General features: G+C 42.9%; 3 protein-coding genes across 11 annotated transcripts in view; 2 read left to right on the top strand and 1 right to left on the bottom strand.

Moving 5' to 3' along the window:
* Positions 1 to 1,821, top strand: part of smtnb (smoothelin b) — a 45,296-nt gene extending 43,475 nt beyond the window's left edge. For 5 of the 7 annotated variants that reach the window (XM_046387470.1, XM_046387468.1, XM_046387472.1 and 2 more), the window contains one exon: positions 110 to 1,821. In XM_046387470.1, coding sequence (XP_046243426.1) covers positions 110 to 263 — 154 coding nt within the window. In that variant the 3' untranslated portion in view covers positions 264 to 1,821. The remainder of the gene's footprint in view (positions 1 to 109) is intronic. The other 2 variants (XM_046387471.1, XM_046387469.1) reach the window with 1 other exon arrangement.
* Positions 1,822 to 2,189: 368 nt separating this feature from the next.
* On the bottom strand, positions 2,190 to 7,541 carry selenom (selenoprotein M). Of its 2 annotated transcripts, none has more exons than XM_046387481.1 (8): positions 7,361 to 7,541; positions 6,362 to 6,427; positions 5,680 to 5,759; positions 4,453 to 4,820; positions 3,746 to 3,781; positions 3,512 to 3,546; positions 3,306 to 3,384; positions 2,190 to 2,669 (listed from the first exon to the last, which is right to left on the bottom strand). In XM_046387481.1, exons 4-8 carry the CDS (start codon positions 4,546 to 4,548, stop codon positions 2,439 to 2,441), a joined length of 477 nt encoding a protein of 158 aa, XP_046243437.1. In that variant the 5' UTR covers positions 4,549 to 4,820; positions 5,680 to 5,759; positions 6,362 to 6,427; positions 7,361 to 7,541; the 3' UTR covers positions 2,190 to 2,438. The 2 variants fall into 2 exon arrangements, with proteins under 2 accessions (XP_046243437.1, XP_046243436.1); XM_046387480.1 differs by lacking the exon at positions 7,361 to 7,541 and adding an exon at positions 7,097 to 7,146.
* A 131-nt stretch (positions 7,542 to 7,672) lies between these two features.
* On the top strand, positions 7,673 to 23,364 carry inpp5jb (inositol polyphosphate-5-phosphatase Jb). Of its 2 annotated transcripts, XM_046387477.1 has the most exons (14): positions 7,673 to 8,031; positions 12,400 to 12,911; positions 14,781 to 14,888; positions 15,144 to 15,252; positions 18,025 to 18,141; positions 19,616 to 19,791; positions 19,938 to 20,049; positions 20,410 to 20,519; positions 20,696 to 20,903; positions 21,251 to 21,388; positions 21,524 to 21,607; positions 21,687 to 21,791; positions 21,959 to 22,314; positions 22,545 to 23,364. In XM_046387477.1, exons 2-13 carry the CDS (start codon positions 12,412 to 12,414, stop codon positions 22,283 to 22,285), a joined length of 2,094 nt encoding a protein of 697 aa, XP_046243433.1. In that variant the 5' UTR covers positions 7,673 to 8,031; positions 12,400 to 12,411; the 3' UTR covers positions 22,286 to 22,314; positions 22,545 to 23,364. The 2 variants fall into 2 exon arrangements, with proteins under 2 accessions (XP_046243433.1, XP_046243431.1); XM_046387475.1 differs by having other exon boundaries at positions 7,674 to 8,031; positions 21,959 to 23,364.
* The last annotated feature ends 564 nt before the right edge of the window (positions 23,365 to 23,928 follow it).

The raw sequence follows: 23,928 nt of genomic DNA, 5'->3' as shown, positions 1-23,928 counted from the left end.
ATTACATATGAAACATAAAGAGAAAATCTTCCTCCCTACTCCGTCTCTGGTCCTGTCCAGTCCTCACATCCGTCTGACACACACTGTCTCTTGTATGCCTGTTCCTCAGGACCTACGCCAACTGCATGCCTCTGCTTGAGGTGGAGGACATGATGATCATGGGTAAAAAACCTGACTCCAAATGCGTCTTCACCTACGTACAGTCTCTGGTCAACCACCTGCGCAGATACGAGATGTCCATGGGTCGGCCCTGTGATCTCTGACCTGTGCTCAGTGAAGCGTTCAGCCTCGACGTGGTGTCGACCCACCCCCACCCTGCCCCCAACTACTTTCACCAGCCCTGACCCCTCCCTTAGCTCCATCTTCTCCTGATGACCACCTCCACCCTGAATGGCTTGGTCAAAGAGTTGCACATCTCTGATGGACAAGTTGGGGATTGTGTGCGTGTGTTTGTGTATCAGTTTGTTTATTATCTTTGTTGGCAGTGGTGACGTGTATTCATTACCGGGTTTCAGTTCTCTTTTGGACACGCATTGTTAACACAAAGTTCACCTTTCTCCAATGAGAGAGCGCCAAAGTTTTTATAGGGTTACGTTTTTAAGCTTTAAGATTTTACATATGTTTTTTTTGTACTCAAACTCAGCTTTGTACCAGGTGATATTTAACATGCAGTGGCTGTGTCACTACGCTGGTGTACTGAAAAATGCATCAAGGGAGAAAAGAGAAATATTTTATAGTATTTCCCCTTTTAATTTATTTATACTTACATTTTTCTCTGCTACACTTTTGTAATTATTGTAATTTGCTGTCACTGCTGTTGGTAAAGAAAAATATGCACACCCATTTGATGCATTATTTGGTCTTCGTTTCGGTACTTTTTCATTTTTACCAAACTTGGGTAGCTTGAAGTATTTTAATTAAATTATGCTCATGCTGATGTAAACAGTTAGCATAAGGTTATTTAATACATGAGCACAGGGATGTTCAAATGGGTGCAACATTGTTATTGTTGCAGTCCAGTGCAGAGGGATCTCACCTTTCTTAACTTTGCAGTGCTACTGAGAACAGGTTTCAGATTTTCTGAACATTGTAACCCCCCCCCCATTACTGTATCATCATAATATTATTCTAACAGAAAAAATGCTTGCAGTCCAACACAATTTGCTCTGCTTGGCTGGCAGCATATGTGCAAAAGAAACAACACTGCCATCATCACCCAGCATCACTGCCTTGTCCTGCCAAACACACTCACACACAGCTCTTTCAGAGGGCTTCTTATTTATGCTTGAGTAGATGTTTTTGAAATATATTATTTTGTATTTTGTTAGCGTGTACATTACATTGTTAAAGGTTTTGTCCAACGTGAGTCGATAAGCTCAATCTGCTACGATGATTTGTCAAACCAATTGGGGTCAATTTTTGGACAAGTCAATGGGCCTGATGAAAGCCGGCTTTCTGGTTTAAGTTTGTAAGTATCGCTGATTGAACATAACTTCCAACTGTATATTTTACAGCATGAAGCTAAGGAAAATTTTTAAGTGAAGATTTTTATTGAGCTTGTGAAGTTGATGTTTCTTTTGAGAACATGTCTAAAATCCAATCAGAACCGATTTTGGTGAAACGTATATGCGTATAAAGTTCTGTTTCAGTAGATTTTGAGAAATGACCTGAGAATTATTACACCGCTGCAAGCTGAAAAACGAACACCTTCCACCTAGCAGTGCGTGATGTACATAAGAGCTTAAACGCATTATAATTTCATGTTTCTGTGCACCACAGTTAAATGTGAATTAAAATTAAACCAACTTGGGAAATCAACAAGTGTGTGGAGGATTATTGCTCTGAATCATTTCATACAACAAAGAGGTTTCAGACTAAAAGCAAACAGACACGAGAACAGAAAGTGAAATGACCCGATTTATTTTTTCATCATTTATTTTCTTCGCTTCCACTTAAATCCTCTGGTGTGTGTGTGTCAGTCCAACCCACAAGAACATGGAGCATCAACCTCAGGCCAGTCAGACAGGTTTTCAGCCCAAGGCTTCATTCAGTTTCAGAGCAGGTAGGAAGTAATCAGACACACGAGAGAACTCAAGTGAAGCGAGAACTCTGACCACAGCTGACACATGATGGACCACAAAACAAAATAAAAGATACACACCTCCAGTCTTTGTGTGGGGAGTAGAAAAGCACTGTTGGCTTATTATCACTGCAAAAATAAAGAACAAACTGAAGGAACAACATGTGCAAATTGCTTTTAAAGGCCTTCTGCTGATGCTAAGATTTTCTCCTTGACCAAGGGCTGATCCATGATCTGATGGCTTTATTTTGAAATGACAAGCATCTCTGTCATCAACTGCAGTAAGCAGCTGGTCGTGGAGCAGCTATGGGTGCAGTGTGGTACAGTGAGACTCCTGCTTTCTCCCGGTCTTGACGGGTTATAGGTCAGTATGCTTGACTTCTGTGTTGGGCTCTGAGGAGGTGCTCTCTGTGACAGGAGTGGAAGTGGCGGGTTTATACGCCGTCCCGTCTTTAAACGGGCTGTCTTTGGCAGGAGAGAACCGGAACTCCTCTGGCACCTCGTCCTCAGGTTGAGCTTTCTTGTAGAAGCCCAGTTTCCCCAGCAGCTCGTTGATCTCAGAGCGGGTCATGTCAGACAGGGCGATCCGCTGTGCAGGACACACGTGTTTAATGATTAGCCAGAATCAAACTGTGTTTGTTGAAGGAAAACTTAAAACTGCACTCCTTAATATTTTGTTGGCTCAGACAATCAGGAGCTTGCTGAGCCATAAAGGGTTTATTGGACATTAAGACACCCAAGACATGCATTAGTTGCTAAGAGTCTGCTGAATGTGTCAACTGGCCACAGTTTGCTAGGAAATTAGCCACAGCTGCTTTATATGGCGACCTTGGATGTGGGTTATGAGCTTGCTGCCCCCCAGTGGCCAAAATAAAAATGAAACTTATTGCTGCTTTAATTTACACCATTGGAAGATATAGTATATATATATATATGTGTGGACACTTTTTTTTATATAACTATATATATGATGTGTGAGCCCACTGTGTGTATTATTTAAAACTGACTATAATAAGTTTATGGTTTAGTAAGATCTTGCCCCCAATGAGTCCACAGATGATACCCCTGGGCTCTGACAAGAACACACAGGCACTGATTTCCATTACAATTGTCATATTAAATCATAGCATAGACGATGCCATCACATTCAACACTTATGAGCTTTAATATACTGTAAAACACAAGCACACTGCAAATATCACTGCACTGCGAAACAAAGACTTACATCCAGCTCTTCGTAGTAGTGGTTCAGGAGGACAAGCTCGGGGTCAGCCCCAGGAATATGCTTCATCACCAGGTTATGGCTGAGGTGGTGATGTGGTCAAGGATTGGCACAGAGAGAACATGCTGGGGCATTTACAGCGTGCATCTAACAAACCGACTGATTTAAGAACAAGTAAAATCGGCGTCGCAACTTGAGTCAAAGGATACTAAAGAGGAATGTCCTGGACCACGAAGGCTTTGACCTGCAGACAGAGGAGGATTCATGTTTTTCACTGGTTTCAGTGACAGATCTGTGGGGGATTATGTGAAACCCTAGATGTGAAACATCAAATGCTTGTCAGTGAGCAAACGCTTTTAGGATTAGGCTTCAGTCTCAGACACTGACTCTCAGTGTGTTACCTGTTTTTGTTCCTATTTAATAGGAAACTTTGGGTAACTTACCTCTCTGAGCCTGTTCAGCTGTCATCCGCCACATGTCTGAAAAGAGACCATACGATGACAACGTTACAAGCAGCTCTCATACGTTTTGAATTGGGACATCACCAGGATGTCCTATTTTGTGCTGGAGCTTTTGGGACAGTTTCCTTATGGAAAAACAGCAAATCTGTATGATGTCCCCTCGGCGTTGAATCCTTCGTACAGAGAACAGATTTAAGTAGGCTCCTGGGAAGGATACCTAGAAACTTTAGCCCCAGGTGCTGAGTAGCAGGTGTGACTAAACATAACAATAGCAAACAGATAACAAGCTTTTCTTCAGTGATGCTGACAGGGTGGTGATTTGGTGACACCCTCGGGGGAAAAGTGCACGGTTTCTAACAAAGAAAAAGGTAGAGTTACTGAAACTTTTCTCAGTTCACACCCCATTCAGGAAAATCATTTTGTTGTAGATTTTGTAGTTACACTTAAACACACACACACACACACACATATTAGATACATACATAATTGTCAACACCTACAGCTATACTGTAAACGCATGAAGCGCCACGGAAATCTAAGGATTAAAACGCACCCATTCAAACATTTAAACAAATCACACTCTAAAAATGTACTCATGTCCTCGACCCAGCGTCGCAGTAAGTATAATTCAGCAGACTTTCTCGCTATGAGGCGTTATGTCGTGAAGACTCCCTACGGTGTGACTGTACCTCCACCTTCGCCTTGGCGAGCCCGTCCAGTTTCTTCAGATCCACATCGTAGGCCGAGGCGCAGTGAAGTAAACTGGCCAACACGATGAGCCACATTATTTCTCCTCCGGGTTTCAGATCGTGAAGCAGGACTGTGGCCCGCTCTGCTCCAGGGACCGGGACCTGCAGATGTTTGTATGGAGGCCTGGGTGAGATAGCTGAGGCTGAGCAGAGGAGGAGAGATGATGTGCAGCGATGTCACGTCCGGACCTCTTGCCACGTCAAATATTTTCCACGGAGGGGCGTGGAGAGGGCGCTCATTGGTTATCTCAGATCCCCATCAACATCCACTCAATCCCACAGATTTGATTTACAATCGGCGGTTAATCCTGGGAAATGTTAAAAGGAAACAGAGCACTTCAAACGACCACAAGCGAGCTGGTATATCGCCTGCTTATTCTCTTCATTTACTGCTTGGATTTCTCATTTACAGGCCAGCTCGGTGGCCTGTTTAATATTTAGAAACAATGATGGATGCTGTAATAAAGATATTATACACAAATTGATGTATAATTCTAAATCAATACATGCAGGGGAGAGTGTAGTAAAAGGATTTTAAGGGTAATTAGACATTTGTTTTGAAGAAACTGGTGAAAAGGTAAGAAGCCTGTCCTGAAATGCCATATCTCTGCTGTGTTAAGTGATGTTATCCACATGGTATGGCACAAGGCCTATTTAGCATATCTGTGTTTGGTTTGTGTCAATAACCTCAAGTCAACTGTGGACCAAATTTCTCAGTTAAAGCCTACATGATCGTGTTCAAATTTGTATTCTGTTTATGTCTACATGCAGGCGGCTGGACACAATTTAGTTTGTCTCCCAGCGTTCCAGTTCAAGCTTCATAAATCACCTTATACTGCATTTGAATCAGTTTCAATAACAAAAAAATGGCCATTTAAAGCTTTATAGAAAGCTTTGTTGCAGAGTTATAACATACAGTGCAGACAAGTTGCGCCCACCAGATTATGCAGGGTATTTTTGCAATTTCCCAAATGTTTCTCCATGAGACGATATTTGAGCCGTCTTAGAAGTGGACGATTTCAAAAGCTGTTGAGGAAACATTTGATCCGAATGTGGTTTGGTGAGTTGCAAAGGAACATCAGATGGAAGAATACAACAGAGACATAAGGAGGAAAGCAGTGAAGAATAAGTTACCACAAACACAGGTTATCAGGCATGCACACTGACCTAAATACTGCAGAGAAAAACCTGATGTTGTGGTCAGTGTGAGTCAGAAGCAGCAGCCCTGCTCGGTCACACGAAGCCCACTGAAAGGACGACAAAGACAACAAAGATGAGCGTTACACTATTATGCTCAACTTACTTCTACACTGCAGTAACTGGGCCAAAAGACAGAAGTATGTTACAATATGTTGTTACAGTCAGTATCACAGCACTGTTCACTACTATAGACGTGCTTTTGATTATTTTCTATAAAATGAGGATGGGTGTCTGTTTACCTCACCTACTTGTACAACTTCCACTCAGTACTACCTCACTTTTGGACTACCTCCAGAACCATATTTATTTTACTTACCTTATTTTATTTTGTTTTTACCTTATTCTATTTTACTTTATTTTATCCTATTATTATATGCTACTCGTTCTTACGTTCTATGTATGCACCGATCACCAAGACAAATTCCTAGTAATGTGAAACCTCTTCACTTACATGGCAATAAAGACAATTCTGATTCTGATTCTGTACAGTAAGCATTCAAAACACTCTGCAGCCACATGACACACTGCACAGCTTTCCCCTGAGAGCCTTGGCCTTAAAGGACACACACAGGTTTTGACTCATTCATTTTGTAAAGGCCACAGGCATTCAAGAGTTCATGCACACTGATGAGGTCTATGGATGAGGTACCCTCAGGTGTTGCCACAGCAACACTTTAGTCCATGCTTCAGTTCAGTGTGGCTCTGTCTCAGCTCCCTGGAAGTAAACACATGTCAAAACAGCTGCAAACCATTTAGTGATTATATGGCAGTAGGCATACCAGTTAAATCTTTGTTTGGACATTTTTATGTATGGTTAATATAACAATTTTAGGCCATATATAATAAGTCATTAAATTTGCAAGTGCAAGACTTCAGTGCAGCGTCAATAATAAATAATGAGAGCAGATGTGGCAAATTTAAAGTAATGAATGAACTTCACAGAAGGTTGTGTCATTGTTACTCCATTATTTAACCAGAACAGCACAGAGAAGTGCAAAACATTGCTTTCTGATTATAACTAGAACCTAAATTTGTTAACCCCCGCTACTTTGTAAGAACAAAATGTACAAAATTTGCATTCATGTTACTATTTTGTTTCAGCTTGCATAGCACAGAAATACGTAATATGCATTGAAAATGAAAGCATAAGGTTTTTTTAGGGCCTTTGCTTCATAAAGTACATTATCAGTTGAAGTGGGTCATGCATCAGCAGCTACTTCTGAGGTCATGTCTACTGTGTCACCATTTTGTTTGAGGGGGATGTGCATCAGCCTTTAAAGAAGTCAAGACCTCTCATGTAAGTTAACATTATGCTTAAAAATTTCTGCCAAGACAGTATTCAGTAAATATAAACTTGACCTTTGACCCAAGATGTTGCTCTCACCTTCCGTTTCTCAAACTGATGAAATCTTAAGGCTGCTGCATCAGATCTTCAACCCACCAACAAAAACATTATTTTGTCTCTGATAAAGTATCACTACAAAAGGGCCATTTAAAAGATGCAGGTGCTTCAATTTAACTCAGTGCTGCTCTGTAATCATGCCAGCCACTAGGCGGCAGTGGCGCTTCACCACAGACATCGCACATAGAACCGCCCTTTCAAATCCACACTGTGAAATATGGTGATTTGGCTCGTGGCCTAACTTACGCAGTATTTGATAATATTGTCGTAGCAACAAGTGTGAAGTCGGTTCACCAGCGTATATCAGGGAGAGAGACGATCAGCTCACAGACTGAACAGGCGCTGCTTGGTGTAAATTGGTACGACATTTCCTTTCTAGCTGCTGCAGTTCTGTGAGCTTCGCCAAAGACGCACTTTTCGGCACAGTAATCATCAGCCACAGCGTTGACGGGCAGCGGCTGCTCGTTTACGGAAGCGCTCTCTCTCTCCCTCTCTCTCTCTCTCTCTCTCTCTCGTGCTGTCCCGGACGTCTGCTTTAATTTGAAGGGCACGAGCAAAGAACAGGAGACAGGCGCGCGCGAGCCGCTGCAGCCCGTGTCTTTAAGCGCAGGAGACGACTGTGTTTTATGAGATGTAGCCTCACTGGCAAGGAAACACAAATCTGTCGCCAGGATCGCTCCAAACCCACCTGCTCACCGTCAGCGAAGGCAGGAAGGACGGAAGGGCTTGGGATGCCGATGGTTTCGTCTGAGGGGCGAGTGGAAAGGAAAGTTCAGTGTGTTTTTGCTTGACGTTTCTTGTGATTTCGCCCCCTTCGCCGAGGCTTAGAACCAGCCGACCTCCACATCTACAGAAACGCTTTCCTTAAGATCCACCGGCTGTTAAGACCCCCGCCCAGAGGGACCGAAACAGTTCAGGTAAAGGTGATGACTAATCTGCTCCAACCGTGCGTATTGTTGAGGCTTGACTGAGAATGTAACCGGACACGGTCCTGTTAATCACCAGTGGTAACGACAGCCAAAAACGTCAATCTCACCAATACAGGAAATATTGTTGCTGTTCGCTTTTGTTTCATCTTGACATCACCTGTGAATCAATCCTTGAAAGCTGATGCTCGTGCTGTGAATGTGTCTGCATGGAGAGGGATGTTTATAGAGCGTTGCACAGCGTTTATTTGTAATGCAAAATTCTGACAATTCAGAATAAATCCAAATTCCCACCTTCTTCACCCTTTCCAGCGCTGGAGTGCATGTTCGTGGGCCACAGTCACACAGTAGAAATGCGTCCACACAGGCTCTGGCTCTGGATATTTTCCTCCCTCATCTCAGACACATAAACACACAGATGCTTGCACTCAGGCACCCAGGTGTCTGAGATACTATCTGATGGCAAAACACAGAATTAAAATGACCTTCATTTTTTTTTTTTTTTTTTTTTTTAGCTTGAAAAAATGTACTTGAAGCAGAAGTGTAATTAGGCCAGATACCAAATCTGCTGCTGTCCTCTTTAAGCGGAGACATCAATCATCTTTGTCCCAGTCCTGGAATACATACGTCTACCATGGACCACATACTGGTGTTCGCTGCTCTGAAAGTGTTCAATTGGTGTTCTGGTGTTTACATAACAGGCTACACCAGACATAAAATGACACATCCTGACAAAAACAAAAACCTCCTCTTGCTCGTCCGACATAATTTCATATTTCGGTGTGGTCACGTAACTAATTCATGTCACAAATTTGTCTTTATGTGCTGCTAAGAGAGTGTCACATAAGCCATGTTTATGTTTACCCTTGCAGAGGCGTACATTTCAAACATTTCTGATTGTAGTTATTTCGTTGTTTTTCATGCTGTAACGTAATGTGATAGATGCACTCGGGGAGAATCGATCTGCAGGCGTGATGATCTGTAGCACCACTGGATTTCATAGCGATGCATTCGGTTTTCGAGCAAATACACTGATTATCACTCGCCTAACAGGTTTACTCAGCAGTTGGAACTGGACCTGCAACTACTATACTGTGAAGCTGCTGTTGCAACTTTTGTGAAAGTCCATTTGCACGTATGTCTCCATTCTTACTTAAAAACCGGCGGCTTCGGCAGGAAGGAACATGTGTGCAATAAATCGATTTCTCTGCCAAGACGGTAGTTTGGTCTCATGCACCTGCGCAAAGGGTTCATTTTTATTGAGTTTTTGTCATTGAATTTGATTCCATAGCCGGGTTTCCTTCACAAACTGATTATGTTGAGCTGAATGAAAGTGTTTAAACCCAACTATGTGACATTGTGCAATGCATGCATGTCAGCTACTTGGTAAACCAGAGTCTGCTTTTGAGCCTTTGAAGTAGACTGAGCCTTAAGTGAATGATTCCATTTGGCTCATCTCTGTACCTGTTAATTGACAGCTGCTAAAATAGCAACTTACAATGTAATTTTGCATTGCAGACATTTTGCTTTAGGGTGTCAGAAGATGTTTTCCTGTTGGACTGTAGGAATAATCACTTTGACATCCTACAGCCTTGGCTGTGACCTGATCAGAAAGATGAAGTCCCCCGGATGCAGGGGAGTGATAGTCAGTGGCATTAGGACCCGGAGGAGCCATTTACAGCTGTGGCAGCAGCTGCCGGTGTCATTTCTGTCCGGGTCATCATTAGTATCCCTGTCACAGGGGCATATGGCCCTGGAGGCCCCCAACACCAACACTCTGCTCGGCTGGACTTCCAACATGAAACACTGAAGAGGTGGGAAAAAAGCGATGAACGTTAAGATCAGAATCACGATGTCAACGTAGTGCAGCCCAGTAGAGCCGAGCTGAAAGAAAATTAAATGTGAGGAAACAGATGACTTCCTTTACATGAAAGATAAAAAATAAAGAATTCTGAGCAACTGACTCGGTCACCCAGAACTGTCTGTGTTGTCAAATAATCCCAACAGAGGAGCCAAGAAGGCTGGCTAGAGCCTGCTGTTTGGGTTACACTACATCCTTCCTGGCTCTCTCAGCTCTCACCCCCTCAGGAGGGTGCATGTAAACACCATGACACATTTGTTATTATCAAATCATTCCACTCTGCTCAGTGAACGTGAGTGGAATAAGAAGTGGTAGTCTGTCATGATTGTTCACAGAGAGGCAAATATTTGGCTTTTGCTCTGTCATACCTAAAGGAAAGGAACATTTGTGTGTGTGTGTGTGTTAAAAAGACTGATTGCTCTGCATTTAGGTTTTTCTTGTTTTTGTGAGATAGCTCATACATGGCTCGAACGCGCTCTCATTCTCATTGTCAACATCCCTCTCATTCTCCATTTTTTTTCCCATGATCCCACGCACACAGATGCACATTACCGCCGATTATGATCTGTGTCCAGCTGCTGTGACTGTGGCTGCTGGAATCGCGGCACATTGACATCACTGATAGTGACCGTGACTGCGGCCGACTGAAGGAAACAATACCGATTGGCACCTCAGAGTGCAAGATTTTAGGTCAAGAATAGTGAAGTCGCTCAGCTTGACGTGACAGGAAAAATATAGGATTGGGGGGGGACTAAATTGGTGGGGTGAGCGATTCATTGCCCGTGCAGTGAAGGTGGTGGAGTGTGGGTGAGGAAGATGGGGAGAGAGAGAGAAAGGATTAGAGAAATGGGACGATAAGAGTGAGAGAGAGTGGGAGAGAAGGGGGGGGGATTAAAGCCTGGAAAAATAGACAGTGCCATAGGGAAGTGTGAGAGGATCAATTTAGAGACATTCTGCAAAGAGACACAGCGTTGTCACTGAATGGGCTGTCTCGCTCGGCTCTCCCTCTCGCTTCCCTCGGCTCGTTTTGGACCCACCCACTCCCACGTGTGCCCAATCGCCCTTCCACACAACCCCCCCCTCACTAAATGCCATACATGGACCACTGGAATACATTATACCCAGCCAGGCACCAGGTTATTGGTGGACTGAAAGACCAGCATGTTTCTGGGCACATGTTGTGTGCAGAGGCAGCTCCACATGAAAGACATGGCCTCCGTCTCCTCAAGGTCATGTGAATTATTACAGGAGAGCTCTGTTGTTTCTCCGTCCCCAAGCACATAACTCTGCCTCACTCCCTGTTGCCCAAGAACATGTCCAGGACGTCGTTTCAGCCACCCAGAGAATACAGTGGGTTAATGTGTGCCATGATTTGCCTGTGCAGCTGATAACTCAAGGTTGGGTGTCCTCTCACCCTCATAAAACATATGACACCAACATTGTTTCTCACGTGTTTTGTTTCTGCCACCACTGACTGATGGATTTGGGTCGGGCTGCCAGTGTTGTGCCCAAATCAGCTCTTTTAAGGAGACGTGTCCACGAGCACACAACACAGTCGCCACCTATGTGGCAATTTTTTTATTTTTTTATTTTTTTTTTCAGGAATTTAACATTTGAGAAATCTTTGCTTCGGTGATGAACAAGTCATGAACCGTTCTCGTTTTTATAAATTCATTGAAGTAGCCACCTCTGCTGTTTCACATACTTTGTATTTACATCAGAAATTGTAAAATCTTTCTCAAACCGTGTGTACAGCGGCTTTGGTTGCTGTTATGTTATATTAATCAGCAACAGAGAAAAGCAACGCACACGTTTGTTTGCACAGTAATTGAATTAATTTTTACTCCTCTTTCTGAGTCTGTCTGATCTCTCTGCAGCCTCCTGCCTCTGTGTTGTTGTTGTTTATTCCATGCTGTTGACTTTTGCTGCTCTGGACTGTGCAGTGGTTTCTTGTGTTAGTGTGTGGCAGGTGCTCTGAGCTGATATGAACGGACTAAGCATCTCCCTGGTTACTGGGGGACTGGCAGGCAGCTTAGGCACGAGTAAACGGTTTGTCTTTCTTTTCCTGCAAATCTTTCATTCAGAAGCTCTTGGAGGGTAGAGCTGTAAGAGAATACACCTCTGCTTGTTTCTCTCTGCTCTTTTGCTCTTGTTTAAATGTATTTTGGTCTTTAAAGCGTCTTTCTGTCAATACACGCACACATTCATCTGTTTTTAAAACCGTGAGAAGGCAGGTAATTGAACGGTCATGATGGTGGGAGTCTGAATGACTCATGCAGTTGTCTTGCTGGGTCAGTAGGGTCTCATGACTCATCCGCTGAATTGACTTGTCATTTGTGCCTGCAGTTTAGTTTTTCAGCAGTAGAAGTTTCTCTGTTCCTTCTTAGTTTCTTTTTCAATTTAATTTCCTCAGCACATTATATCATCATTGCATTGCCACAGAGACTGTTTGGTTCACCTTACAAGTGGAAACGTTCCCGTTGTCTTTTTTGTCACAGAAATCTTAAGAAATGGACCGAGATAATCCGAGCCAAAGCCAGACGCGAAAGGACAACCCAGATGGAGGAGCGGAGGCTTCATCAGCTCCAGCGTCAGAAACAGCACCTCCTGCCACTGCGTCCACCGCTGCCCGGCCTGCAGCTCCTTCCAGGCCCCGGCGGCCGCAGAGAAGCGCCAAAGTAGAGGGCTCCATCGACATCTCTGAGCCCAAAGATGATCCCAAAGCTGAACCTGCTACAGTGTCTAATGAAGGAGAGTGCGCTCCGGATGGCGTTGTGGCAAGTCGTCCCAAACCCTCTCGCCCTGCAGCAGTCAAACCTGCAGGAGAGCACACCGGGCCCAGTGTTAAAGTGGGGCCTAAAGGTCCAGGCCACCACCCGGTTCGGGCTGCGTCAGTGCCCCACCCACCTGCGAGCAGGCCTGTGCCTCCCCACCTGAACCCCCATGCACAGAGAGCCCTGTCTGTAGCAGGTACAGCTGATACTCAGGCGCAGATTGTGGAGGACTTCAGGCAAGTTTCGAGATCTGTGTGTGTCTCAAACATTCATGTCTCAGCACGTTCATTCCCAGACAGATAAGCCTGACCTGTGGCATTTATTTATATACACTGACGGTCACCAGTGCAGGGCTGCAGGATTGTTGTAAACATGGCGCCAAGCTGTGGGGATTTTCTTCTCAGTTTGGTGAAGCAGAATAATTTAACATGGTTATTTGGTTCTGTGCCAAATTCAACAACCAGCCAAATCTAATTCAGGTGAAAGGTTTTTCTTAATGGCATCGATGTCTCAAATTTTATCAGGATACATTTTATGTTTTCCTGAATTTCATCCATTTTAGGGGTAAAACATTTGCATGTTAAACTTCATATAAGTGACATGTTTTTAGTTGAATGGCTTGTGAACACTTTCTTTTTCCCTGAATGTTTTGTGTTGCGTGGGTGTGTCTCTAACCACTCCCAGGTTCAGTAGGTAGTGAATCGCTGCAGAGAAACTGGATTAGGTAAAGAAATAAAGAATAGGAAAAATATGTGCACATATCTGGCCACAACACCTGTATTTTGTTCTCAGGTGATCTTTTTTTAACAGTGTTGAGGTGATAAAATTCATTTTAATTTATGATTCTAGGTCATTTAATGAGCAAGAAAATGTGCAAACCTAAATAACATTTATGCTTTGTCAGCTACAGTTATGTTTTCCATGCTGTGGCTGTGAGAAAGTCTTTATAAATCATTTTTTAAATTCTCTTAGTATCTGAACCTCAAGTGTCTGGGGACAACTGTGACACTGGTCCTTGGCAGCCCCCCCTGGGATGTGCAGAATTTCATTCCATCCACTTTCCAAACTGCTTTTTCTGTTCAGTATTGTGGGTGCCTGAAGCTTGTCCCAGTGTACACATTGGGTGTGAGGCAAAGGCAGTCTATCACACAGCTAACATGCTGTATTTACACATACAATACAGTGCTCACATTCATTTATATATGTAATTTAAATTCTTTCACTCAGCCTAACTTGCATGTCCTCAGACTGTTGGTTTAGCAGATTTCAACCCTTATTATTTAAGTTATATTGCTAACTTCTGAGTTTCCAGGCTGCCTAACATATAACATCACGCTGCATGAATGATCCCATAATTAACAACATACAAGTTATGACTACTAAGGATGCACAATGTTGGACATCCAGCATGTTGGACATGCCTTTTGGCTGATGCAGATAAATGCACATATTTTTTCACCTGATTGCAGGAAATATTAAATCTCTCCTGTAATGAAATTATTATGTCCATTCCGATGTTGATGGTCCACTGGGGATGCACACATGCTTTTCATAATGTACGCATTTGCTGCAACACAAGGGAACTATTAAGTCAACGGTTTGTGTCGCGTGATTAAAAGGTCATCTTATCCGTCGATCATATCAGCAGAAATGTTTCAGGCTGATGGTGACGCTTGTTTTTAAAGTCTTTATTGGCCAATATGATGATAAGCTGATGTTATTGCACCTCCTGAGTGTATATGATTTCTTATACAACTTTTGGACCAGCACTGTCTCATAAGTACCCTAATTATTATTGTAAATGAAAGTGTTAATTGCTTCTCGGTTTTGTAATGTCTGTTGTTTTCATTTAATATTTCTCCAGGAAACTGTCAAAAATTCCTGGAGAAATATGAATTACTGAATTTATTACATTATGATAATTTTACATTGACTTGCATACAGTTGTTGCTCTGATATGATGTCAAAAAACATATCATGGCTAGAAATTGATATAATCCATTGCTACATATTCATAATGTTCTGCTGTCTCACTCAGAGTCTGTAGGTTATGACAGGTTATGAGGTGTGTGGGTGACATATTACATAACAGCCTCTTCCAACAGGGTGCACATCATCACCTGGAACGTGGGCTCGGCCACTCCGCCTGATGACATCACTACCTTGCTGGGTCTCAACGTGGGTGATGGAAACACAGACATGTACATTATCGGGTGAGTGTTTTGTGGTAGTTTGTAGTTTCCTTCACATGAAAGCTGAAGTGTCCATTTATGTTCACTTGTCCCACGTCCACACTGCAGACAATGCCACTAATGAGCTGTCAGGCTCAGTTCTGAACCACAGCGATGTCTCTCCCCCTTATGGCTGCGATTATCTTCCATTTATTAATCCGCAGTTGCATTGCCCACTCATCAGCTCCTCTTACATCTCTGTTGACTCCTGTCTGTTGTGTGTCATTTATCTTCAAGGCTGCAGGAAGTGAATTCTATGATTAACAAACGGCTGAAAGATGTCCTCTTCACAGACCAGTGGAGCGAGGTCTGCATGGAAAGACTCAGCCCCTTTGGTTATGTGCTGGTCAGTAATGGCTTTTATTATCCACACATATGCGCGCTCTCATAGTAAAATGCTTAGACATACTGCTCAGACTCGTACTGTACCATCGCTGATGAGATCTCTGCCTCCTGCTGCTGCTTCGGCTCATTTTGTTCCCTGAGCAACGGATGGGGTGATAATTTATAACGGGCGTGTAATGTCAGCGTATCTGCTATCCTCCGCTCTCTGCCAAGCTCATAATGCCAAGTCAAGCTCTCAGTGTCTCCTGGTCTCCCTCTGCGTGTCTTTATGTCCGCATACCTGCCCTTTATTCTCTGTCTCTGGATTTCATAATGTCTTCACATACCCATTGTGAGAAGGTAGTATGCTAGGAAATGCAGTAGGTTTTATGTCATGCACACTGAATGGTTTGTAGCATTGAAGACATTAAAAGCATGGCTTTGCATTTCAGGCAAATTATCCACAGGCTGGTCAAAACATTCATACAGAAACCATCAAAAATGTTCATTCTCTCAAGAATTGTCTGGTGTGTTGATATTTTCCATGTTTAGTGTTTGTTATGTGTGACTGGGGTTCATCTTGCTGAATTGTGGTCCTGTTGGCATGGTGAGCCAGAGAGCGTGAATCAGCTGTCGAGCTGAAGAGAGCTAGACAACCGTCTCCCAGGATGCCGTTTTATTTTTGGATCATGTCGTTGTCAGTGTTGATGGGCCTCTGACAGTGAGACTGATGCTGTCCCCCAGCTATGTCATGGTCTGCTGCATTGCTTTAAAGCCTTAAAATCATGTCCATGTGACCTTTTTTGTGTACTTCATGTTGTGGATATTAATGCTGTGAGCTGGTTAAACTGAGGTGTTGGTTGGAGATTGTCTTGTCTTGAGCTGTTGAGTCATGGTATGGAGGACAGACACGAGGTAACAAGACACTTCATGCTCTGAGATGGTCTGTTCGACAAGACTAATTGTCAGGTTCGAACTGTAACTGCTGCGAGGGCGAGAAGGCTCCCTCGAATCCTCCCTTTACTGCAGAAACACACTGGCTGTTCACCACACAGTTGCTGATCGTCACAATTAAGATATACAAATTAGCTAAGACGTTTTTTTTTTCTTTTTTTAGGTTTTTAATCCATAAGTACAACATGGCACACTGTGTTAAGTATGCTGCAGCATGAATTTTTGTATGCAGTGGGATTTATTGGAGATTTATTGTAGACTGAGGATTTGATTCATTACCCTTATGAAGCAGTGCAGCAGTAACATGTATTTTGAATACTGTGAGGCTGCAAAATGTAATATTTCACAAGCGTGTATGATTAGATCATATTGTATAGATTTGTAGATACTACAATGTCAGGCACTTACCATGTATTAAAAGTGCAATTAGTTTTTCACTTGTAAAGCACCTGCGTCTGTAAATCAGTCCAACTTCAGTAGGCTAGCAAATGATATCCTTACTGTATAATACAGTGAAAAAAGATGCTAATGTTTTGTAGTAAGTATTAGAGACTGGCATGAGTAAGCCTTCATTTGCATTGAACGGTTTCCACATTGTCAGGCTGCCCTGTTAACGTCAGCTTTGTTACTCACAGCTCATTTCTTCAGTCATGTGTGGCCTGTACAAGGTCAAACATACATTACTGCACACATGCACTCTGTATGTGTTCCTATGCCTCTGTCACACTCACTCACACACGCACACACACACACACACACACACACACACACACACACACACACACCTGTCTTTGGGATTAAATGTCTTTTCTGTTCTCAGCCAAAATGTAGCATGGCAGCTCCTCCAATGTTCACTGATGTTGATAAGAAATGCTTTTCAACCGCAGTACATGCAGGCAAAGGTATTTTCTGTCAGACACACTCACGCACACACACAAATGCACACACACTCATTGTCTGAGTATACACACACACGCAAATAAAGCCAGTCCACTTCACGGTTCAGCGGAATCCGTTACACAACAAAGTTGTCCGAATAGCCAGTTAGTATACAAGCAAGAGGGTCTTGTGTCACGTGGAGATGTGTGCCTCCATTACTGCCCACGGGGCATTTCAGGCGGAGTGTGATCATGCTTCTTTGGCCTGTGGTTGGGGGTTGGGATGTGTGGACCGCTGGAGAGAGGGAGAGGGAGGGATGAACATAAATATCTGGCAAGGACCTTGACGTAGCGTGCAAATACTTCGTCTTGTCCCACTTAACAAATGCTCGTGTCATATTCGTGCCCCTGTTGTACAGTGAACATGTATGTGCATTTCTTTCTTTGTAACAGTGGTGCACAAATGTCAAAATCTGCATAGCATCATGCAAAACCAGAGCCAAGTGCTTGAGATGATGGCGGAGGGCTCGGAGAAAGGAAAGGTCCGACCATCAAGTGCCCGCAGTGTGTGAACATCACGTTTCCTCTGCAGGCTGTTTTGTTGCCACAGTGAGGGAAGACCACAAGCTATGGCCTCCTTAATGTGCGCTGCTTTGTGTAAAGTAGTGGGAGAGCAGGGCCACAGGCTCCTGCGTGGTGAAATCGAAATGCAAGGTGGTAGAAAGAGAGGAGGGTAAGAGAAAGTGAAGCGGAGCAGCAGAAATGGGCACACGGACACACCTCGGCGAATTTGTTTATTGAAATTTTTGTGCAAATTAAAAAGATATTTATAGAGTCTCACTGAACTTTATAGCTGCTCTCTTTTCAGGATTATGCAAAGCACTTCCTCCTAACTCTCGCTGTGTGCCTATTCGTGTTATTCTGTTCTCCTGATCTTTTCTCCTCACATGTCTGTCCCTCAGGTGACCTCCCAGCGGATGCAGGGCTTGTTACTGCTGGTCTTTGCCAAGTACTTCCATCTGCCCTTCCTCCGCGGAGTCCAGACTGAAACCACCCGCACTGGCCTCGGGGGTTACTGGGTGAGACGGCCACTGACACCATTCTGTGATCAGCACTGTGTGATTGAAACTTCACACATGGAAGCTTAGCCTGCATCCTTGTCACTGATAGCCCGACTGATACCTGAGAGACTTCCTCTGCTGTTTTACGTGCTTCTGTTGCTTGGCCTGTAAACGGTGCAAGTCGTTTCCTTTGAGGATGTTTGGGTTGTTACATCTGCTGAGCATATGTCAGTAATTTGGTTTTAATTTCATATGTATAAAAGGCTGGAGCAACTGCACACCAACTATTTTATCAAGTCCTGTTAGTCAAATGGTGTTCCATCCAGTTTTATGGGAATAAAGAGATAAGCGTTCTCACCGCCAGTAGTTACTAATGCTCTGAAAGACAAGGATGATTAAAATGAACTAAGCGCAAACTGCTGTAATATTCAGTCGTTTTTTAATGTGTTTTAACTTGCATGAAAACTATCAAAGTGGATCCAACACATGGTTTAAGTCCAAGAATTTTGTTTACCAGCACCAGTTAAACACCAGGTAAAAACAATGTTTGCTACATGTGTTACCACAATGTTTAATCACAATGGAAGTCTGTCTCTATGATCGCTGAGGGCTCTGATACCACTCTGAAAACTTATGTAATACTCAGTTTTAACCGAATTCCTCCCTGGATGATTTTATACTAAAACATCTCTTGTGTTTTAGTGGGTCAGAGCAGTCAGGGGGAGCAGCAGGAAGAAATCCGCAGACTCATCCTGTCCCCCCACTGTGCACTTTGCTGTTACCATTAAGTATTGATGACATTCTTCACTGGTCCTTAATGAGCACACTTCCTGTTTCTCTGTGGCACAGAAGCAGCATGTGCGAACACACTAAAAAAGCAATCACCATGTACAGGAACCTTTGAACATCAATGATTCATTCATTCATTTCATTTTGCTGCCAGAGGAAAGATGAGTAAATTAATATGAAAACCTGCTCTCTCTTTCACAAGTTTGTGTCTTCCTCTTTTTTTTCCTGCTCCAACAAGCCTTTTCCCTGTTGTATCATTTGATAATTAAACAGAACTGAATTACATGCATATAAAAATACAAATATTGTAAGTAAGACAAGAAAAAAACTGAATTAAAAATAGAATAAATGATAAAAATGATAAAAATGAATAATAGTAAACACATAGTAAAAGTACAAAGTATATTAATATTATTAATTATAGTAAGTATAATAATACACAAAAAATAAAATACAAAATTATGAATAGATAGGTAGGCTAAATTATATATAACATGGGGTCAATAGCACAAAACTGCTATATCAGTGGCATCTATTTTTTTCAGTATTGGTGTTTCCACAACACCCTCCTGTAGACGAGTAGCTTTTCTCCAGTGTCAACTGATTTATAAGGTCTTTGATCCATTGCTTAAGGTTGGATGGGTTAGTCTTTTCAGTGCCTTAAATATTATTTAACTTCCCCTCTGCCTTGTCAACGTTACAGGGGAATAAAGGTGGTGTGAGCGCCCGCATGTCAGTGTTCGGCCACACCATCTGCTTCCTCAACTGCCACCTGCCGGCTCACATGGAAAACTCTGATCAGCGCATGGAGGACTTTGAGAGCATCCTGCAGCAGCAGCAGTTTGAGGGTCAGGCTGCCACCGGGGTTCTTGACCATGAGTAAGTCTGCACCCGGACATAAAAACAGACACAGGTGTAGTTTAGGGGTTTTATATTGGAAATAATGTCACAGTACTTTCGCAGTCCGCGTTGTAAAAATACATATGTACTTAAAAAAATGAATTCATGAAATGTTTTTTTCACAGTGTGGTGTTCTGGTTTGGGGATCTCAATTTCCGCATTGATGACCTGGATATGCAAGTGGTGAAATCAGCCATCGATAACAACAAGTTTTCATCGTTGTGGGAAAAGGATCAGGTAAAAATAACGTCCGCTTAATATACTCTGTCAAGTAAATGAATTTATCACCTTTGCGTGCGGTCTTCCCGAAAAGCAATGAAGCAATGAAGTTCAGCTCCTCTCCACAGCAGCTGATTGGTTTATGTTTTGATGTTGTTTTATCATTTTAAAAAGAACAAAAGTAGTCTGTATACACATTTTATGCAGAATTTTATCCAAAAAGCTATTCACTCTCAACTCTGAAATTTAGTTTATATGTCAGGGTTTACATGGTAAAATGTCTTGTCTGGTGGACTATGCACTGTGCATGTCATGCCACTAGAGGGCAATAGAGAGAAACACTATCTTCTTGATGTCTGGTAATTCTCTCTGTTACAGCTTAACATGGCCAAAGACAGTGAGACAGTGTTGGAGGGTTTCCAAGAGGGACCGCTGAAATTCCCTCCCACCTACAAGTTTGATGTTGGAACAAATACATACGACACAAGGTTGGTGATGCCACGAGTGCTCTTATGAATTTTAGGCCACTGACCAAATATCACAGACTTGCTAATACTCTCCTCTCTGAAAGGTCCTCGCTGGCCTGGGGGGGACCATGAAAGTGCCTCTTTTTTTTTCTCGATGTACTCTCTTCTCCATCCCTCTCTTTTTGTCCCGCATCCAGTGGGAAGAAACGTAAACCAGCTTGGACCGACCGGATCCTGTGGCGCCTGAGAGCCACAGCGCCTGCCGGTACAGCTCTCAGCGCAGGGAAGCGTGGCTCTGTTTCAGGGCTGACGAGCGGCACCAAAGTTACCCAGCACAACTACCGAAGTCACATGGAATACACTGTCAGTGACCACAAGCCGGTCTCCTCCATCTTTACCCTGCAGGTGAGACGCTTCAGGTCGTATTGTAAAGATGACTTAGTGCTTGCACCTTTGAGACTAGTGATGATACTTTCTACTATAGTGTTTTCAATGCCTTAGTTTGAGAATAAAGCAAAAATATTTTTGCTGTTTAAACTCAGACTTTTGCATGAAAATTTAGCCTAATGAAGATACGGCGTAACCTTACTAAAATTTGGCTTTAAACCAGCAAATGTCTGACAAGGGGTGTCCTTTTGGTTGCAGTCTGCAGACACACTTTAGATGCCTCTAAATCCTTCACACTGGATCTTCAAGTTTATCTTACAGTATTTATGTTCTGTATAAATGTTTATGGTGAATGTACTCTATAGTTCCCGTACAAGGTGGACGTTCCCCTGGTCACGCTCATAGTGGAGGATGAATGGAATAGTGTCACTGATGCCACAGCAAAATTCAGACTGGCGCCCAACTTCTCTCGCAGCTCCTGGGACTGGATCGGACTGTACAAGGTAAATACTGTGTAGTCTTACATCTGTTGGGCAAATAACACTTATCATTTGAAAAAGTCACGTTAGCAGATAATTAGCAGATATTTTACCAGTCTGAATCAAGCGCTGTTTGTGATTGTGCTGCTGCCCCTCTAGGTGGGTTTCAAACACCATAAGGACTATGTGGGATACGTGTGGGCCAAGCAAGAGGAAGCTGATTTTCATCGACAAGAACATCAGGTAATCTGGATGTGTGCTGAACTTCTCAAGAGCTAATTTTCTTTCATATTTAGTGGATGTCTGACTAGCTGTTTTCCAGGTGACCTTTACTGAGGAGGAATTGCCCAAAGGCTCAGGGGACTTTATCTTGGGTTACTATAGCAACAACATGAGTACCATCGTGGGTGTAACAGAGCCATTTCAGGTAATCATAACTCTGGCACTGCTTTTCTGAGGTTAAAGCAATCAAATGCATAATCTCTTAGAGCATGACTTTACACCTGTTGTATGTTCTTACTGCTGGTGTTCCCATCTGTATCTTTACCTGTTTTTCACTACCTTGACTGACATTTTTTTTTCATCTATCTTCAGATCCAGCTTCCTACATCAGGTCTTGACAACAGCTCTTCAGACAGCTCTGACTTCAGCTCAGAAGATGACAGCACTGTTGTACTCATGAAGACAAAGTCGCGCAGTCCCAGTCCATACAGGAGCAAGCGCCATCACAGCCGTAGCCGCAGCCGCTCTGGCAGCCCTGAGCAGGCCAAAATGAAAGCTCTCAACGTCACTGATGATTCTCCATGCAGTGCCAATACAACATCTGAGAATGAGTCCACAGGATGTCCAGCAGAGGGCAGCACCAGCCAGGTGTCTGCTCCTGGAGAGAAAGAAAAAGACACAGGGGATTCAGGGCTGTGATGCTCGACCGAGTCCCACTGCTGTCAAAGGTCACATAGCCAACTGTTGTGTTTTTTTTATTAAATACATCCACTACACTGTATGTTTTCTGTAATGAAAAGATACAGTTTCCTTTCAGGAACAGCCATCTGGTTTGTCCAGAAGGCCTACTTTGCCTTCAGTTGTTCTATTAAGCTGTGCACATTGTATTATATTGTATTTTTTTATTTGTAAATCTTTCACTCTGCCCTGTGTTTCTTCTGTCTTTGTCCGTTCTCAGGTGTGGACAGTACAGGGAGCTGACACCTTGCATTAGGAAATACTCAAGGATTTATGGTCATGTAATGTGAAGGGGTGGTTATTTATTAATTTTTAGAAACCATCCTCCCTGTTTCTCAAACATGGTTTCAAACTCTGCACTGATGTACCCATCAAATCACCAGTTTCCTTTAGTTGTGGAACATGTATCGTTTATGAAACAGATCTGCTCTGACCAAGAGGACCATAAACACTTTTGAAAAATTTATTTTATTCCAAAACATTGTATGAGAACACCACCAGCTTGGTCTACAGTCAATAAAAATACAACACGCTGAAAAAAATAGCCATGCAGTTTGACTTGGCAGCATGGTTGTACTCATGTGGATGTTCCCTGCCTTGGAAATTTAATATGCATTACACAGTAACATGATACATTACATGCAGGTAGCATTTAAAATGATCCCTGCATGGGTGCATAAAAGCAAAGCAGAACCAAAGTGGGTGGAGACGGGGGGTCCGGGGGTGCTCGACCACTAAGCGTGACAGCATTGCAGCACAGTGCAGCATGAAGAGTAAATGATGTGAGTGTAAAGGCCTTTAAATAGACTGCCAAATCAGTGCAGTGGGGTGTGATGGGTGGGTGAAACTAACTGTCACCTGACACTGCATAGCTTTCATGCCAGAACTAGTTCATTAATTAGAGTGGTAACAGCTAGAGGAATATGTGACCCAGGAAAGGTGCAATGCTTTGCTTTGACACATACATTTATGTGAGTTAATGAGCCTTATGTTTTCACATTTCATAGCAGTATAGTGATTTGTTGAAGTAATTTACAAAAATCACGTTTGCTTTTATTCAATTTTTAATTTATTAGATTTTTCTTTTTCTTTTTTTTGCATATTGTTTTCAACAGAGAAGCGAGTAAAACTCTGACAATCTGTCATGTGAGCAGGAACTCTACTATGTAGGGCTACTTCATGGCTTTGCATTATGCTGTAAGTTGTATAATACAAAGCTGACATGTTCCACAGTTGTGAAATATCACAATGATGATGGGATATTTCAAATAAATCTGTCTATCTATCCATCCATCTATCTATCTCTTTTTGTATTTTTTTATTACTTTGGCCTTATTCTTGCAGTTCACCGTCCCTCTGATTATTTTAGTGTTTTCTCTTGCTCAGATCCCCCCTTACTGATCCTGGTGATTAGCTGACCGTGACAGCAGTCACAGTAGTCAAGTTGCATTGTTCCTGTGTGACCTCTGATGCACCATCTTAGACACTTTGTACTTTTGGGCTGTTAGCATAGGACAGTGTACGCTGTTGTAGCTGTAACCTCAGTCTGTATGTCTGTAAATGGTTTTTGTGTGTATGTGTTTTCATGGACGTGTGTGTGTGTG

This window comes from Scatophagus argus, chromosome 4 (assembly GCF_020382885.2).
Source record: "Scatophagus argus isolate fScaArg1 chromosome 4, fScaArg1.pri, whole genome shotgun sequence".
Lineage (NCBI taxonomy): Eukaryota > Metazoa > Chordata > Actinopteri > Scatophagidae > Scatophagus > Scatophagus argus.
The sequence above is the reverse complement of the archived record's forward strand: the minus strand, read 5'-3'. Positions and strand labels throughout refer to the sequence as shown.

Excerpts from the sequence above, each read along its gene's own strand:
- inpp5jb (XM_046387477.1), top strand. The coding sequence starts at position 12,412 with ATGGACCGAGATAATCCGAGCCAAAGCCAGACGCGAAAGGACAACCCA. Across the intron at positions 19,792-19,937 it reads ACCGGGGTTCTTGACCATGA|TGTGGTGTTCTGGTTTGGGG; the intron begins GTAAGTCTGCAC and ends TTTTTTTCACAG. Across the intron at positions 21,389-21,523 it reads ACTGGATCGGACTGTACAAG|GTGGGTTTCAAACACCATAA; the intron begins GTAAATACTGTG and ends CTGCCCCTCTAG.